The sequence below is a fragment of the Bos indicus x Bos taurus genome, chromosome 9 (genome assembly GCF_003369695.1).
Source record: "Bos indicus x Bos taurus breed Angus x Brahman F1 hybrid chromosome 9, Bos_hybrid_MaternalHap_v2.0, whole genome shotgun sequence".
NCBI classification, from domain to species: domain Eukaryota; kingdom Metazoa; phylum Chordata; class Mammalia; order Artiodactyla; family Bovidae; genus Bos; species Bos indicus x Bos taurus.
In genome coordinates, this window is record NC_040084.1 from 68357938 (window position 1) to 68376898 (window position 18961).

At 39.4% G+C, this 18961-nt stretch overlaps 1 protein-coding gene across 2 annotated transcripts in view; it reads right to left on the bottom strand.

The window, feature by feature from the left end:
* Window positions 1–1528: 1528 nt before the first annotated feature.
* The window catches only part of SAMD3 (sterile alpha motif domain containing 3), a 44148-nt gene continuing 26715 nt past the window's right edge, over window positions 1529–18961 (bottom strand). For both annotated transcript variants that reach the window (XM_027551521.1, XM_027551522.1), the window contains 4 exons: window positions 6475–6675; window positions 3038–3209; window positions 2462–2544; window positions 1529–2248 (listed from right to left, as the gene is read on the bottom strand). In XM_027551521.1, the coding sequence (XP_027407322.1) occupies window positions 1964–2248; window positions 2462–2544; window positions 3038–3209; window positions 6475–6675 (741 nt within the window). In that variant the 3' untranslated portion in view covers window positions 1529–1963. The remainder of the gene's footprint in view (window positions 2249–2461; window positions 2545–3037; window positions 3210–6474; window positions 6676–18961) is intronic.

Below are 18961 nucleotides of genomic sequence, written 5' to 3' on the forward strand. Positions count from 1 at the left end.
TTCAATAATATGAAAACTTCTTAAACTTAAAAAAATAATTGGATGCAATAACCCAGAAAATGTCCATTGCACTGTGATGCCGTATTAGCACACTTAAATTCTTCAGTCTTTTAAACCAATCAATTCTTTCAAAACTGAGTAACGTCAAGATTGTGATGATAACAGCAAGGGGCACCTTAAAATCATAATGTTTGATAAATTACAATGTAGGACTCGGGGCTGGATGAGGCACAGGACTACGGCTCCTGAGAGAGACTGGAGAGCTGATCTGCTGCTGCTGCTAAGTTGCTTCAGTCGTGTCCAACTCTGTGTGATCCCAGAGATGGCAGCCCACCAGGCTCCCCCGTCCCTGGGATTCTCCAGGCAAAAACACTGGAGTGGGTTGCCATTTCCTTCTCCAATGCATGAAAGTGAAAAGTGAAAGTGAAGTCGCTCAGTCATGTCCGACTCCTAGCGACCCCATGGACTGCAGCCTACCAGGCTCCTCCGTCCATGGGATTTGCCAGGCAAGAGTACTGGAGTGGGTTGCCATTGATCTAGGAAGGGCCTAACTTGGAAACTGTAAGCTGGGGCCATGGGAGTGAAAAACCAGGTTCTTATTACAGATCCAAACTAGCCCATGGGGCAACCAAGGCATATGAGAACACTGGAGGTCAAAACCAGGGAAAACCAGAAACCTTGTGGTGAGACAAGAACCAGCCATATCTCTGTATCTCAAGGGAAGCAGAGGAAGAGGAATATGGGTCACCGATGATCAAAACCTGTGCCAGCGAGACCATCCAGCAGTGAGGAGGCCTCAGGAACAGCCACAGTTCCCCACAGATAGGATGGAAGGAAACCTAAACACCCTGCAGGGCAGCTGAGCAGGCGAAAAGAGGAACTGGGGAGCTGTGTGCCGTGCTAAGTTGGTTCAGTAGTGTCTGACTCTGCGACCCTGTGGACCATAGCCCACCAGGCTCCTCTGTCCACGGGGATTCTCCAGGCAAGAATACTGGAGTGGGTTGCTATTCCCATCTCCAGGGGATCTTCCTGACCCAGGAATTGAACCTTTGTCTCAGCTATGTCTCTTGCATCGGCAGGGTGGGGCAGGGTTTACTACTAGCACCACCTGTACATCTTAAAATGCTGAAGTTCAAAATGTTTCCAAACAGTGCTCAAACCAAATGGACAGAACCACAGGCCACAAATGTGCAGCTCCTGGGCATTCAGTTCAGTTCAGTTGCTCAGTTGTGTCTGACTCTTTGTGACCCCATGGACAGCAGCACACCAGGCCTCCCTGTCCATCACCAACTCCCAGCACTTACTCAAACTCATGTCCATCAAGTCGGTGATGCGATCCAACCATCTCATCCTCTGTCGTCCGTCCCCTTCTCCTCCTGCCCCCAATCCCTCCCAGCATCAGGGTCTTTTCCAATGAGTTGGCTCTTTGCGTCAGGTGGCTTAAGTATTGGAGCTTCAGCGTCAGCATCAGCACTTCCAATGATTATTCATTCAGGACTGATCTCCTTTAGGATTGACTGCTTGGATCTCCTTGCAGTCCAAGGGACTCTCAAGAGTTTTCTCCAGCTCCACAGTTCAGAAGCATCAATTCTTCAGCAGTCCTAGGCATTAAGTCTTTCAAAAGTGGACATATTGCCTTAAGTTCAAGTCATACCCTAATTTGAAGGATTTTAAGAAAATGTGAAGCATAGTGTCTTTTAAAAACTATGCCCCCTTGAAAGTGTTAACTTGGATTGGAATTTCTTAAAACTTGAAATAAACAGCTCTTTAAGTCATATTTTATTACAGAATTTCAATAAAGAATTTGTGTCAAAGTGTAAAGGTAGAAGGCATTAATATTCATTTGAATCTCAGTGACAAGATGATTTTTCTAATATTAATACCTACCTCTACTAAATCAAAACAATGGTTAATAGTTTCAGCCATCCCAGAGATCCATTCTGCTTAAATATTTGGCATGCTGTTAAGTGACTGGATGTTGAAATCCTACTTCCTTTTCCTTTTCTTTCATAGAAGGAGAATATGGACTGTGCACATCAAAAATCAGTGTCTCTAGGAAGTTGAGGGTTTGAGACAGTCTTCTTGGACACTCAATCCCAAACACATGGAAGGAAGCTATGAGAGCAGCCAAAGCTGTAATACAGTCATCCACCTTTGTGAGTCTCTCTTTTTCTAAATACAAAGAAAATTCACAGACATCCATGTTGAAAGGGTTCTTAACTTCTAACACAGGCGTGGACACTTGCACCTGAATAAAAAAGATTACAGTCACTACCCCGTGGTATGTAAAATAGCTCAATAATACAATGTGCCTCAATTTAACCATGATATTACAATAAACGCACTTGTTACAATTAGCATATTTGTAAATATGACAAAACATAACTTTAAAATAGGCCACCATCCTGCTTCAATATATCGTATTAAACATCAAACCAATGATCACTGATGTACTGCATACCTTGTCATTCACAATGACAAAAAGGCTGGAATCCTCCCCAAAAACATCTGGTAGGAGTAAACAAGTGGCTGTCATCTTCATATCTGTCAAAGCAAACATATTTACAGTCCAAGTAAATGTTGTAAGTAAAGCCAGTATTAAAAGGTGTGGTTTTTTGGTTGCTGTTACTTACCTTCTAAAGAACAAACAAGCTTTCTTATATCTTAGTTCCCCTAATATTTTTTTTAAACAACATCCCCATGTAGTAAACATTCAAGATCTCCTGTTCTGCCCTCCATATTACAGCCAAGAGGAGGCAAGATTTCTGTACTCTCTGTCCATCTGCCAGAATGATTTCATTGTACTTAACCTGTGGTCTGTAAATTACCTTCTATATGAAATTAACAGGTTACTAGTTTCCTAAATATTATATCACGTATACTTTTAAAATCTATTCTTAAGCTCCTTCTACTTGAGAAATTATTTTTTCTTCCTCACGTATTTTTTCACTAAATTCTACAAAATATAGCTTTCCTAATTATCCTAAATTATACAGGTAACTGAGACCAGATCACCCTATCCCCCAGGTTTACTAACGTTTCAACATGTCTTCATCTGTATGCTGTTTCATCTTTTCTTGCAATGCAATATAGATTGGGTTGTCCACCAATGAAAGAGAAGTCAGTATATTTTCTGAATAGGATTCCAAAATGTGCCTTGTTTTCTTAAAAATATCTGTTCTTGTAAGAAGCTGGAATTCTCTGAAGAGCTGAAAAAAGAAAAAGATCACAAGAGAAGCTAACCTATGGACTACAAGGAATTAAATTACTCTGTAGAATTACATTAAGTTTTGAATGCTAGTTTATATACTAGATATTGGATTAATTTTAGTGGAGAAGTAGACGTAAGACAGAGGAGGAGAAAAGAGTGGAAGCCTGAAATAAACAGAAAAAGATAAATAGTGGACATGACAAACATCTAAGCATGCAGAACTAAATCTAGATACAGACTCAAGCAAATGAGGGTAACAAAGTAATTGGGGGAAAGAGCAAACAAAAAAGAAATCCCTCCTCAATGAATGCAATGAATATTTTGGCTGTCTGTGTCACCCAGCGGAAATTCTAGGATCTTACACTTCCTTACTACATTGTTGTTTTGGCACTCCAGGAAGAAGCACAAGAAGAAATCTATCCGATTTTAGGAAGCAAACCTTGAAAAAAATCCCTAACCCTATTATCCTAAAGGGAAAAGAGCTTTAGAGACACTGTAACATCAGACAGAAATAAAGGATGAAAAACAATCTACGAGATTCGATTACGAGATGAAAGCAAAACCAGTTAACCTGTATGGAAACCTCTTTACTCAGAATCACTTTTTCCTGCAACCACCTAAATTCTTCTCTTGGGAGAGTTCCAGCACCACTCCCTCCCAATTTTTTTTTTTTTTTTGACAGAGTGACATTATAAAACTCATCACCCACACTAAAAGGAATTATGTAGTCATTACTTTCCCTAAAACTCCATAAGAAATAGTTATATGCTACCCACTGGGTCTCATTGCTTCTTGAATGTTTTGGTGGATCATAAATTGCCCAAAGATTAGGTCTGAAAGTTATCAGAAAACTGGAATGCACATCCTCATAAAGGCATAGCAACTCTGCTATCAGGCAACCCTCAGTGGGCACTAATCTGTATTAATACCCTAAAAAGAAACTCTCAGAGAGCAGGGAGATGTGAAGTGAAACACAAGGATGGTAGAGAGTCCACTTTCTTGGGTGCAGAATCTAGGAATTTCTTTAACTTTTTTAAAAAAAGAGAATTTCAGGTTGACATTAAAGTTGCAGAAAGAGTAAATAGAGGTCACAAATGGCCTTCATGCAACTTTGCCCAAGGCTAACATTTCTGACTGATTTGAAAATAAGCTGTAGACAGGATGCCCTCTTAACCCTTAATTCTTCATTGCATATTATTATTCCTTGTACTTAAGAATTACAAGGACACTATCCTACAGAACAACAGCATAACCATAAAAATCAGGAAAATCTAATCCACAGACCCTATTTAAACTTTCCAGTTGCAATCATGCTCTTTACAAATCTCAGATTTAATCTAGGAACACATGAGATTTAGATATGTTTCTTTGGTCTTTCAGTCTGAAACAGCATCTCAGTTTTCCTTAAATTCCTTAACATACTTGAAAAGTAGAAGCCAATTACTTGGGAGAACACCCCCTCATTCCAGGTTCATATGATGTTTCTTCATGATTTACATATTTTTTAGCCAGAATGCTGGCACTTCTCCATCAGGAGGATGGTTGTTGGTCCCATTATTGAAGATAGTAACTGATTGCTCGGGTAAAATGGAATCTTCCAGGTTAATTCATATATATGTAATAATTATTAATTAAAATACAGTTGAATGTATTTTATGGGGCGATCCCTTGAGCTGGTGTAAATATCTTGTTCCTACTGTAATTTTCATCTGAAAGATTTAGCATTCACCAATGATTCTTGCCTCAATCAACCATCTACTGACTCATTTAGCATTTAAAAAGATCAGTATTTCACTGGTATTTCACACACAGTACTCTGCTAGGTACTTTGGGAACTGCCACAATGTTTAGAACATGCTTAGCTCAGTTGGTAAAGAATCCGCCTGCAGTGCAGGAGATCCCGGTTCAATCCCTGGGTCAGGAAGACCCACCAGAGAAGGGATAGGCTACCCATTCTTGGGCTTCCCCTGTGGCTCAGCTGGTAAAGAATCCATCTGCAATGCAGGAGACCTGGGTTCAATGCCTGGGTTGGGAAGATTCCCTGGAGAAGGGAAAGGCTACCCACTCCAGTATCCTGGCCTGGACAATTCCATGGTCTGTATAGTCCATGAGGTCACAAAGAATCAGACACGATTGAGCGGCTTTCACTTTCATTTTTTCACTTTCTAACATTTTAGACTATTGGTTTAAGAATTTTTGCTTTAAAAGTATATTTCATACATGTGTCAATCTGTCATACTCTTCTAACAGTTAGAGGCTACCAGATATTGCTGTTCCTAGCAACTGAAAGAGAATCAAGCAATAAATAAGGTATGGTTGCTGAAAATGAATTAACTAAAATAATCTATGTAAAGCACTAAGAACATGCCTGCTATGAAATAAACATTCACATGTTCTCTATAGACATTATTATTAAAATAAAACTTCAGACAAATTCTTATTTCAATTTTTTTTTTTTTTGGAGTGGGGGGTGAAGAGAAGAAAAACCTGTAAAACTTTTCATTTCATTTGGTTTCTTGCACCCATAGCATTCCTTCATGAAATGCGTTCTCAGATAAAACTCTGATGAATCTTTCATTATATACTACAGCCAAAATTACAGTAAAATTATAATAGGACCTTTAATGGCCACCTTAAATAAACTAAATGGAAGGATGTTTGATTTACCCATAAAAACTTCATATATTTTAAGACCACTTAAAGAATCTATCTGCAATGTGGGAGAACTGGGTTCAATCCCTGGATTGGGAACATGCCCTGGAGAAGGGAATTGGCTCCCCACTCCAGTATTCTTGCCTGGAGAATTCCATGGACAGAGGAGCCTGGCAGGCTACAGTCCATGGGATCGCAAAGAGTCAGACATGACTGACTTTCACTTTCACTTTATGGAATAATTTGGGATGATAAAGGAAATAGATTGTAAGTAATGCTGCAGGCTAACAGCACACTAATAAACTATCTTGATTGTCTAAATGCGTGCAAAGGGAAAATGTTTCCCACTGTCAAAGTCCCCAAAAGCAGGGGGGTGGTGCCTTGGGGCACCACTGGCAACTCTTCACATCTGATGACAGCCAGTGCGTGTTATCAGAATGACTCCAGAAATTCTTACCAAATGCTCCTCATTGTAGCCCCTTGGACCCCACACATTCTACTGAGACTCACATCCATCATCTTGCTACACAGTCCTGTTACTGCTCCAAGAAGAAAGAGCGAAAAGTCCATTTGAACACACTAATCAGAGTATTATAGGTAAATACAGATACCTGATAAGGGCACTGCAGGAAAGGAAACATTTTAAGAATGTCCTTCAGAGGTGTTCTGCCGCCAATCAACTTTCTTCTTATTTCCAAAGTCTGGCTCATCCTCTTATCAATTTCTCTCCAATCCTTTTCTGTTTTCACATATTCTTGCTGGAACCAGTTAATATGTTCATCTACCTCAGGATCTAAACAAACAGCTTCCTCCTGCAAAATATTTTCAAAATATCATATGTTACACGTTTCAGGTGGCAGTTTAACACTCCATGAAGACTTGAATTATGAGCTGTTGTTACATACTCAGTAATGCCCTCATATGTAGCATTATGTTTGACCTTGACTAACAAATGCTGACAATGCTGTGAACAAATCTTTGATGCTGTGAACAAATCAAATAGTTAATTACCAACTATGGAGTTATAATCTGTTCTCTTGACAGATTTAAGAGCTATTCATTTCCTACACACCCTTTTACATGGATATCTAGATTATCCAGAAGTGTAACATGTAATAAGAATGTCATTTTTCCTATGCATTTAAATTTTAGAATGCAAAATATTAAAAAGAGATAAAGTTTTTAATGAAGGTTTTGTTATTGTTTGTGTTCTTCCTTTTTAAATGCCTATTTGGAGTTATAGTACCAGGCCATATAATCCAAATTCAAAACAAATACAGTGGCTATATTGTGATACTAAATCATGAAGTTGTCAATTATATTCCCTATACATTTGGGTACCTTGGATCAGGTGGGGTGGCTAAAAGGTACCCCACGTATTCTCATTAAAAATCTAAAGCAAAAAAAAAAAATCTAAGGCAGGCGGAACAAGACGGCAGAGGAATAGGTGGACATGTAGTGCATCTCTCTCCACGGATACATCAGGAATACAACTTCAGACACAGAAGTGGATGCAGAACACCAGCTGAGAGCTGACAGGAGTACCTGACCAGTGGAAAAGAATATGCAGAACCATGCGAAACTTGGTAGGACAAAGGAACTAGGGGGAAAAACAGGAATGTTTCTAGGATGGACCTGCCCTTGGTGGGTGGAGGAACTGAAGCAGGGGTCCAATCCCCACATCCAGGCAATCGTCTGAGTCAGAGGAAAAACATCTAAGGCTGAGAGTAAAACAGCTGATCTGTGGCAGCCTAAATGGATTGAGAATTAAACAGTCCTTGCTGCAGCCATACATACCCCGGACAGGGAGGCAGGTTCCCTAGAAGGTGCAGCAGCTGGGAGCTGGAGTTTTGGGATTGTGGAGCGAGCAATCACAGGGTGAGGACTCCCAGCGAGGGAAAGCACTCTGACAGCAGTGACTCAAGAAAACATTTATTATTCTTATGTTTTGACCTGTTGTGTAGTAGACTCTTTTGGATTTTTTTTTACTTTTTTCTTTTTTTCCCCTTTGCCCCCTGCTCTGTTGTAGTTGTTGATTTTATTGGCACTATGAAATCTAATTAAGCTCTTGAGTTTTTTTTTTTTTTTTTTTCTTTTCTCACATTTTTTATTGTTGTTATAATCCTCTGCCTCTATATTGGGCTTCTGCAGTTCTAAGGAGTTTTCCTTTTTTTCTCTTTTTCTTTTTTTAGTTTTAATTTTTTAAGCTTATTATTATTTTTTATACATGTATTCCTGTGTTTGCTTTTCCTACTGTTCTTTTCCCCTTTGCAATTAATCTTTAATGTATATAAATCTTCTTCATCTAAGTTTATTTAACTTTGCATACCTATTCTTTCTTTCTTTCCTTTCCTCTCAACATATTTGTTAGTTTTGTTTTCATTGCTTTATTCCCCACTTGGCACCTTGCTTCAGTTTTATTTTCCAGTTTGAGCTTTAGTTAGTGTTGTTCTTAACTGGTAGATATAATCTTTTATTTCCTTTGTTTGCTGGATCAATCTACTGTACTTTATTGGACTGTTTTGATTTTGCTTATTTTACAGTCATCAAGACAGTATGGTGCTGGCACAAAGACAGAAATATAGACCAATGGAACAAGATAGAAAGACCAGAAATAAACCCTTGCACCTATGGGTACCTTATTTTTGACAAAGGAGGCAAGAATATACAATGGGGCAAAGACAGCCTCTTCAATAAATGGTGCTGGGAAAACTGGACAGCTACATGTAAAAGAATGAAATTAGAACACTTCCTAACACCACACACAAAGATAAACTCAAAATGGATAAAACCCTAAATGTAAGACCAGAAACTATAAAACTCTTATTAGAGGAAAACATAGGCAGAACACTGGATGACATAAATCAAAAAGATCCTCTATGACCCACCTCCTGGACTAATGGAAATAGAAGCAAAGTAAATAAGTGGGACCTGAATAAACTTAAAAGTTTTTGCACAGCAAAGGAAGCTATAAGCAAGGTGAAAAGACAACGCTCAGAATGGGAGAAAATAATACCAAATGAAACAACTGACAAAGAATTAATCTCCAAAATATACAAGCAGCTCATACCACTCCACACCAGAAAAACAAACAACCCAATCAAAAAGTGGGGAAAGTACCTAAACAGACATTTCTCCAAAGAAGACATACAGATGGGTAACAAACACATGAAAAGATGTTCAACATTGCTCATTATTAGAAAAATGCAAACCAGAACTACAATGAGGTATCACCTCACACCAGTCAGAATGGCCATCATCAAAAAGTGTACAAACAATAAATGCTGGAGAGGATGTGGAGAAAAGGCAACACTCTTGCACTGTGGTGGGAATGTAAATTGATACAGCCATTATGGAAGACGGTATGGAGATTCCTTAAAAAGCTAGGAATAAAACCACATATGATCCAGCAATCCCACTCCTAGGCATATACCCTGAGGAAACAAAAATTGAAAAAAACACATGTATCCCATTGTTCACTGCAGCACTATTTACAATAGCTAGAACATGGAAGCAACCTAGATGTCCATCAACAGATGAATGGATGAAGAAGTTGTGGTACATATACAAAATGGAATATTACACAGTCATAAAAAGCAATGCATTTGAGTCAGAGGTGGATGAAACTAGAACCTACTATATAGAGTGAAGTAAGTCAGAAAGAGAAAGATAAATTTTGTATTCTAATGCATATATACAGAATCAAGAAAAATGGTACTGAATTTAAGGGCCTAGATCTGATAGATAGAGTGCCTGATGAACTATGGAATGAGGTTCGTGACATTGTACAGGAGACAGGAATCAAGACCATTCCCATAGAAAAGAAATGCAAAAAAGAAAAATGGCTGTCTGGGGAGGCCTTACAAATAGCTGTGAAAAAAAGAGAAGCGAAAAGCAAAGGAGAAAAGGAAAGATATAAACATCTGAATGCAGAGTTCCAAAGAATAGCAAGAAGAGATAAGAAAGCCTTCTTCAGTGATCAATGCAAAGAAATAGAGGAAAACAACAGAATGGGAAAGACTAGGGATCTCTTCAAGAAAATCAGAGATACCAAAGGAACATTTCATGCAAAGATGAGCTCGATAAAGGACAGAAATGGTATGGACCTAAGAGAAGCAGAAGATATTAGGAAGAGATGGCAAGAATACACAGAAGAACTGTACAAAAAAGATCTTCACAACCCAGATAATCACGATGGTGTGATCACTGACCTAGAGCTAGACATCCTGGAATGTGAAGTCAAGTGGGCCTTAGAAAGCATCACTACGAACAAAGCTAGTGGAGGTGATGGAATTCCAGTTGAGCTATTTCAAATGCTGAAAGATGATGCTGTGAAAGTGCTGCACTCAATATGCCAGCAAATTTGGAAAACTCAGCAGTGGCCACAGGACTGGAAAAGGTCAGTTTTCATTCCAATCCCAAAGAAAGGCAATGCCAAAGAATGTTCAAACTACTGCACAATTGCACTCATCTCACACGCTAGTAAAGTAATGCTCAAAATTCTCCAAGCCAGTCTTCAGCAATATGTGAACAGTGAACTTCCTGATGTTCAAGCTGGTTTTAGAAAAGGCAGAGGAACCAGAGATCAAATTGCCAACATCCACTGGATCATGGAAAAAGCAAGAGGGTTCCAGAAAAACATCTATTTCTGCTTTATTGACTATGCCAAAGCCTTTGACTGTGTGGATCACAATCAACTGTGGAAAATTCTTCAAGAGATGGGAATACCAGACCACCTGACCTGCCTCTTGAGAAATTTGTATGCAGGTCAGGAAGCAAGAGTTCAAACTGGACATGGAACAACAGACTGGTTCCAAATAGGAAAAGGAGTTCGTCAAGGCTGTATATTGTCACCCTGTTTATTTAACTTATATGCAGAGTACATCATGAGAAACGCTGGACTGGAAGAAACACAAGCTGGAATCAAGATTGCCAGGAGAAATCAATCACCTCAGATATGCAGATGACACCACCCTTATGGCAGAAAGTGAAGAGGAACTCAAAAGCCTCTTGATGAAAGTGAAAGTGGAGAGTGAAAAAGTTGGCTTAAAGCTCAACATTCAGAAAACGAAGATCATGGCATCTGGTCCCATCACTTCATGGGAAATAGATGGGGAAATAGTGGAAACATTGTCAGACTTTATTTTTCTGGGCTCCAAAATCACTGCAGATGGTGACTGCAGCCATGAAATTAAAAGACGCTTACTCCTTGGAAGGAAAGTTATGACCAACCTAGGTAGCATATTAAAAAGCAGAGATATTACTTTGCCAACAGAGGTCCGTCTAGTCAAGGCTATGGTTTTTCCTGTGGTCATGTATGGATGTGAGAGTTGGTCTGTGAAGAAGGCTGAGCACCGAAGAATTGATGCTTTTGAACTGTGGTGTTGGAGAAGACTCTTGAGAGTCCCTTGGACTGCAAGGAGATCCAACCAGTCCATTCTGAAGGAGATCAGCCCTGGGATTTCTTTGGAAGGAATGATGCTAAAGCTGAAACTCCAGTACTTTGGCCACCTCATGTGAAGAGTTGACTCATTGGAAAAGACTCTGATGCTGGGAGGGATTGGGGGCAGGAGGAGAAGGGGACGCCAGAGGATGAGATGGCTGGATGGCATCACTGACTCGATGGACTTGAGTCTGAGTGAACTCCGGGAGTTGGTGAGGGACAGGGAGGCCTGGCATGCTGCGATTCATGGGGTCGCAAAGAGTTGGACAAGACTGAGCAACTGATCTGATCTGAATGGAGAAACAGATATAGAGAATAGACTTATGGACATGGGGAGAGGGGAGGAGAGGGTGAGACGTATGGATAGAGTAACATGCAAACTTACATTACCATATGTAAGATAGATAGCCAATGGGAATTTGCTGAATGGCTCAGGAAACTCAAACAGGGGCTCTGTTTCAACCTAGAGGGGTGGGATAGGGAGGCATGTGGGAGGGAGGATCAAAAGGGAGTGGATATATGTATACCTATGGCTGATTCATGTTGCGATTTGACAGAAAACAACAAAATTCTGTAAAGCAATTATCCTTCAATTAAAAAATAAATAACAACAACAACAAAAATCTAAGGCGATCAGGGAATTCCCTGGGAGTCCAGTGGTGAGGACTCTTTCACTGTTGAGGCCCTAAGTTTAATCTCTGATTGGGGAAATGTGATCCTGCAAGCCTCACAGCTCAGCCAGAAAAACAAACAAACAAACAAAAAACCCTAAGGCAATCAACAGGTTTTGGGGAGACAACAAAAAAACTCTTGAAAAATTAGCTGAGAGGACACTTGGCTGAACTACACTTGAATCAGCAAGTTGACATCCTGTCATCTGACCAGAATGTGAACAGATGTTACCTATAAAAGATGGGAAAAATTAGGACTTTTACAAGTATATTAGGAAAGTGTCAGGTAGATCCACTATCTGTGAACATAAGATGATTAGCAAGACATAGAACAAGTGAACAAATTTCTAGAAAAAAATGTAACATACCAGCAGATCGAAAAGAAATTCCTACAACCTTATATAAATTTAGTTAGAAAATAAAAGTCTTTCCACAAAGAAGATACCAAGACCTGAAAGTTTCACAGTTAAATTTTGCTAAACTTTCCAAACAGAGCATGTACCAAATTTACATAAATTCTTTCAAGGAGTCAAAGAAAAAAAAGAATTCTATGAAGTATTCCAGTCCATTCTACGAAGGCCTCTGTGAAGCCTCTGTGATTCCTAAACCTGAAAGAACTGTATGAGAGAAGATAATTACGGGCCAATCTCATTTCTGGACAAAGTTGCACATACTAGGAACAAGGAAAAACTAACTTGGATTTACCCCAGAAATGCAACAAGGGTTTGACATTAGTAACTGGTCATGCTTCCTGCTAACTATGGTGTATACTGGAGAGTGTCGTTTAACCCTCTAATTCCTCTAAGGTAGTCGTCCACTCTAGAGTCACTGGCCACATTGGCTATAGACCGCTTGAATTGTGGCTAGACCAAATTAATACATGTACTGGAAACACTGGATTTCAAAGACTTAGTATGCAAAACAAGAATGTAAAACATCTCATTAACAAACTTTCATAATGATTACATGCCGAAATGATAATATTGGGTTAAGTAAAATATAGTTTTAATATTATAATTCCACCCGCTCTGTTTCACTTTTCTTGAATGTGACTACTAGAAAATGTTACATTATATCTTTGGTGCATATTATATTTCTATTGGAGAGTGCTATGTTCGATGGTAGGGTTTTCTTCATACCAAATTCCAATCATCCCTGTTTTTACTTCTATTGTCATCAAAGTGACTTTGAAAACGATGCTTCCTTGTGTAACTTGAGCAGTTTTCCTTAACATACAGCCATGTGTCTTAGTCAGCAGGGAAAGGGCTTTGACTTTGCCCCATGTTTCCAAGTGCACAGCTGACTTGTAAACCTTCACAGTATTAGCAAATGTGCCACCTGCTGATGGCAGTAATTGCATTATATCCAGAATGCAATTAACTGTCAACGTTTTTCTTCAACTTTTGCTATCTTGTTCAGTTTTGTACCATGAGAGAAACAACTGTGGAAAAGGCTATAAAAATGATTAGAATATTATACAGTAAATTATCATCTGTCAGGTACAGTAAGAAGCAAACAGTAAATGCCCTAAAAGAAATTCAAAGGAACCTCATAGATGTCCTTAGCATTTGACTATCCAAGCAGTTTTTTCATGGCTTTCAAATCCATTTGATTTCTAAGCCAAGGAAAGCTAACACAGAGAACTACTAATGACTTTCAAAGTCATGGGGTACTTATATTCCCAAATAAATAGAAAAATAAAATGTTTTAAGAGAAATAAATTACAGTAGTCCCCTCCTTATCTGCAGGGCATATGTTCAAAGAACCCCCCAGGAAGCCTGAAACTGCAGATGGTATTGAACACTAGGTACAGACTGTTTTTTCCTTAACAGACCTATGATAAAATTTAATTATAAATTAGGCACACTTAACTTTCACTTTTCACTTTCATGCACCAGAGAAGGAAATGGCAACCCACTCCAGTATTCTTGCCTGGAGAATCCCAGGGACAGGGGATCCTGGTGGGCTGCCGTCTACAGGGTCGCACAGAGTTGGACACAACTGAAGCGACTTAGCAGCAGCAGTAACTAACAACAATAACTAAAAATAAAATAGAAAAATTATAATGATATACTGTAATAAAATTTATGTGAATGTGGTCTTTCTCTCAATATAAAACCTATGCATTCTTTATTTCTAGAATTTTCTGTTAAATATTTTCAGAACATAGTCCACCATAGGTAAGTGAAATCTTAGACAACTCAGACAATGAACCTGTATAAATATGGTGCTTGTAATTTAACACCTAGCAGTTAGTTAGCTAGCTAGCTTCTTTATCTATTTAACCAATGTTTGGAGGACTTTGTATGCAAGGGCACCCCAGAATCATTTATTAAATCCTTGTGTTACTGTCCTAGATACGGCATAAGTTTTTTTAAAAAGCACCAATTAACCTCTCTATGGAAACTTCTGTGACATTCCCAGTATATTTTGATATTGCAAGTCAGAGTTGGACAAAATATTACTTTTGTATTTTTCATACTCTGAGAAAAGTCCTTAGAACTCCATCACTTGATGAAGCTTGCCAGGAGCAGAAGAATCACTAAGATGTGGATCCAAAGCCTGACATGCTGAGCTTGGAGCTGCTGGTATTATTCAGGATAGGCAAGATGCTGCTGCTCTACCTAACAACCCCCAGATGTTAGAGCAACAGAAGTTTATCTCTCATGGGACAGACCCATCTCTTCATCCTCTTCCTCTGAAAAATCTGGCTTTACCATCTAGAAAGTCAGTCACCACTGCCAAAGAAAGGGAGAAGATGGAGCACCGCATACTGGATCTTCAACACCCTTGACATTCCTTCTCACGTTTCATTGGTCAGAGTCAGTCCCATGGGCACATCTCACTTCAAGGGAGTGGAGAAGTACAGTCCTGCTGGTGGTCTGGAGGAGCCGAGCTGAGTACTTGGTGAGCAGAAATCATATCCACACTCATCTTCCTCTGGGTTTCTTATTATGTGACACCATAGCTCTCCTTATCATTTTAGCCAATTTCAGGCAGTGTTGTCTGTTATCTATGGCCAAAACCATGATAACTGAATGCTGCTGCTGCTGCTGCTAAGTCACTCAGTCATGTCCGACTCTGTGTGACCCCATGGACTGCAGCCCACCAGGCTCCTCCGTCCATGGGATTTTCCAGGCAAGAACACTGGAGTGGGGTGCCATTGCCTTCTCCGAACTGAGTGCTAGAACACCCAAATCTCAAACCAGAAAAAAATCCCCTATATAAATTCTATATCCAGCAAAACATCCTTCAGATATGAAGGAGAGATTTAAGACATTCTCAGATAAATAAAAAGTGAGAGAATTGGTCACTAGCAGATCTGCCCTACCAGAAATTCTAAAGGTGGTCTTTCAAGCTAAAATGAAATAACATGGACTATAACTGAAATCAACATGAAAAAATAGAGTACTGGTAAAGGTCACGACACAGGTAAACATAAAAGACAGTTTAAAATAGTTCTCTAGTTGTAACTCTCCCATCTTGTTGGTTGTAACAACTGCATGAAACAACAGTTATAAATTCTGTGTTGAGGGACATACAATGTATAAAATTTAACTAACAGCACAAAAGGGAAGAAGAGTATTGTTATACAGGGGCAAAGTTTTTATATGCTATTACAATTAAAAGGGTATGAATCCAAACTAGATTATTATAAATCAAGGTATTAGTTGTAATCTCCAGGGCAACCACTAAAGAAAGAACTAAAAATGTTTATTTACTAAGAGAAACAAAAAGGGGAATTACATTAATATACTAGAAAATATCTACTTTAACACAATGGAAGGCAGTAATTGAGGGATAAGGGATAAAGTAAGAAGAGATGACATATATTAATAGAAAACAAATAGTAGACATAATTCCTACCTTATCAGTAATCATATTAGGTAATTGACAGAATGGATCTAAAAAATGTATCCAACTATATACTGTCTACTAGAGACGTACTTTAGATTCAAAGTCATAAGTAGGTTGAACGTAAAAAGATGGGAAGAGATATATTATGCTGCTGAGTCACTTCGGTCGTGTCCGACCCTGTGTGACCCCATAGACGGCAGTCCACCAGGATGCCCCGTCCCTGGGATTCTCTAGACAAGAACACTGGAGTGGGTTGCCATTTCCTTCTCCAATGCATGAAAGTGAAAAGTGAAAGTGAAGCCACTCAGTCGTGTCCGACCCTCAGCGACCCCCATGGACCGCAGCCCTCCAGGCTCCTCCAGGCAAGAGTACTGGAGTGGGGTGCCATTATATTATGCTAGCAGTAACCAAAAGAGAGAGAGAATAGCTATACTAATATGAGACAAAATAAACAACACAAAAATTGATCCTAGAGACAAAGGAGGATATTTTAAATGGGAAGAGAGCCAATCCATTAAGAAGATACAATAATTATCAACTTACACACATTTAACAATGGCCCAAATGTCATGTGGCAAAAACTGACAGAAGGAAGCAAGAGACAATGATAGTAGTTGGAGATTTTAATGTCACTTTCAATAATGAATAGAAGCACTAAACATGTGATAAACTAGCAGTTGGAAGACCGGAGTGACTGTTATTCCTGGAGAAGACAACAGGGATTGTAGGAATTTGGAGCTGGATAAGGGCTTCTTGGGAGGCAACAATGGTAAAGAATCTGCCTGACGATGCAGGAGACATAAGAGATACAGGTTCAGTCCCTGGGTCAGAAGATCCCCTGGAGGAGGGAATGGCAACCCACTCCAGTACTCTTGCCTGGAAAATCCAACGGACAGAGGAGCCTGGCAGGCTACCGTCCATAGGGTCATACAGAGTTGAACATGACTGAAGTGACTTAGCATGAACAGAAATCATGCATAAAACGAAAACCTCCAAGAAAATATCATCAAAAGGACTTCTGAAGAAACAGGATTAAGTTACTTAAAATTCTAAAAAAATTAAAGTATAGATTAAATTAGCTGATAAAGATAAAATAATCTGTGCATTTAAAGATCACATTAATAGCCTCCAAACTGAGAGAAGATCATTGCAACTAGGAAAAAAATAGAGAGAAAAACAAAAGCCTTTGTGGGAAATTCAAAGTCCTTCCTGTACTGCTTCAAGAAAAAAAATTAAATTTTCACCAGATAAATTCAGAGTTCATTTACTCCATAAAGACAGAAGAGAATCTTTTCAAAGTGGATGAAAATATCAGGTACAGATATGAAGAACTGGACACATGAAAGATTCAAGCCAAGTTTTTTCAGAAAAACTTGAAGGAAGCAATGACTATTATCAAAGTCAGCTTATATCCCATGAGTAACAAGTTTATGGTAATAAGTTGAAGGTTTTACTGGCTGTAAGAAATCTCGATAATTTAAGAAAAGAAAATATGTACTTTAGCCAAAAAAAGCATTTCAAAAGTATATTTAGATCCTGATGTTTCAAATGAGGCATTTGGCAGAAACCCAAGAGGACCACCAACGAATCCTCTGGATGAAGAGATTCCCAGGAAAGGATGTGCATCAGGCTGTGTCAGCGTGAAATGAAGGATTCCTCCATATGCCACCTTCATCTTGTCACAGCAGGCTCTTCGTGAGAGCAAGACAGAACTTAGCCTAGTGCTCCTTGCTCTGGCAGATGCTCAAAACCTTCCTTTGGTCCTATATCCACTTGCCCTCCCACCTCAGTACCCCTAGTCCAGGCTCTAGTTCTCTGTAAGAAGTCAAGTGCTACAAAGGAGTCCCAGGGGCAAATTCTTGAGAAAAGGACCCACTATCCTTCTCCATATTCCAGAAAATGGGGGTGACCTGCCCCAGAAATGTCTATATACTAAGTGCTAAGTGATACTGAGTAATAAACATTAAGTATGGTTTTTCCTGTGGTCATGTATGGATGTGAGAGTTGGACTATGAAGAAAGCTGAGTGCCGAAGAATTGATGCTTTTGAACTGTGGTGTTGGAGAAGACTCTTGAGAGTCCCATGGACTGCAAGGAGATCCAACCAGTCCATTCTGAAGGAGATCAGCCCTGCGATTTCTTTGGAAGGAATGATGCTAAAGCTGAAACTCCAGTACTTTGGCCACCTCATGCGAAGAGTTGACTCATTGGAAAAGACTCTGATGCTAGGAGGGATTGGGGGCAGGAGGAGAAGGGGACGACAGAGGATGAGATGGCTGGATGGCATCACTGACTCGATGGACTTGAGTCTGAGTGAACTCCGGGAGTTGGTGATGGACAGGGAGGCCTGGTGTGCTGCGATTCATGGGGTCGCGGAGAGTCAGTCAGACATGACTGAGCAACTGAACTGAACTGAACTGAACTGAATCAAATGAATTATGGCAATGGCATTAAGAATAGACTGATAGACCAATGGAATAAGAGTGAGTGCCCAGAACACACTCAAGTCTTTTAGGGGGAAGTTAACATACAATTAAATTGCCACCATAAGCCAGTGAAAAAAATAAGTGGTTGTAAGGGCAATAATTCTATGGAGATCCTTACCTAATGGCATATACAAAAATAGACTCCAGATGACTCAAAGATTTAATCATAAAAGTGCAAACTATAAACTTCATAAAAGAAAGAGTAGGAGAATATCTTTGTGACTTAGAGTATGGGAAGTACTGCTTCCTACAAATTAAGAAGAAAAAGATGCCAACCCATTAAAAACGGGGCAATGGAACTAAAGAGGTAATTTTCTAAAAGAAGGAATTCAAAACTCTAACAAACACATGGAGAGATGCTCAGATTCATTAGTTATCCAGGGAAATGCAAATCACAAGACTGAGATTACAGTCTGTACCTGTTAGTCTTGGCAAAACTCACAAGGCTGGCTAAGGCCAAGCACCGGCAGGAAGACCAAGATATGCAGTACTATGGGGCTGAGACTGACAAAACCATTCTAGAAAGCAATTAGTCAAATTAAGTACCCATGCTGGCCCCATCAGTTCCACTTCTGGGTGGACAAGCCAAAGAAATAACACACAGCTTCATCCAAAACCAGCCAGGTATAATAGTGTTCTCT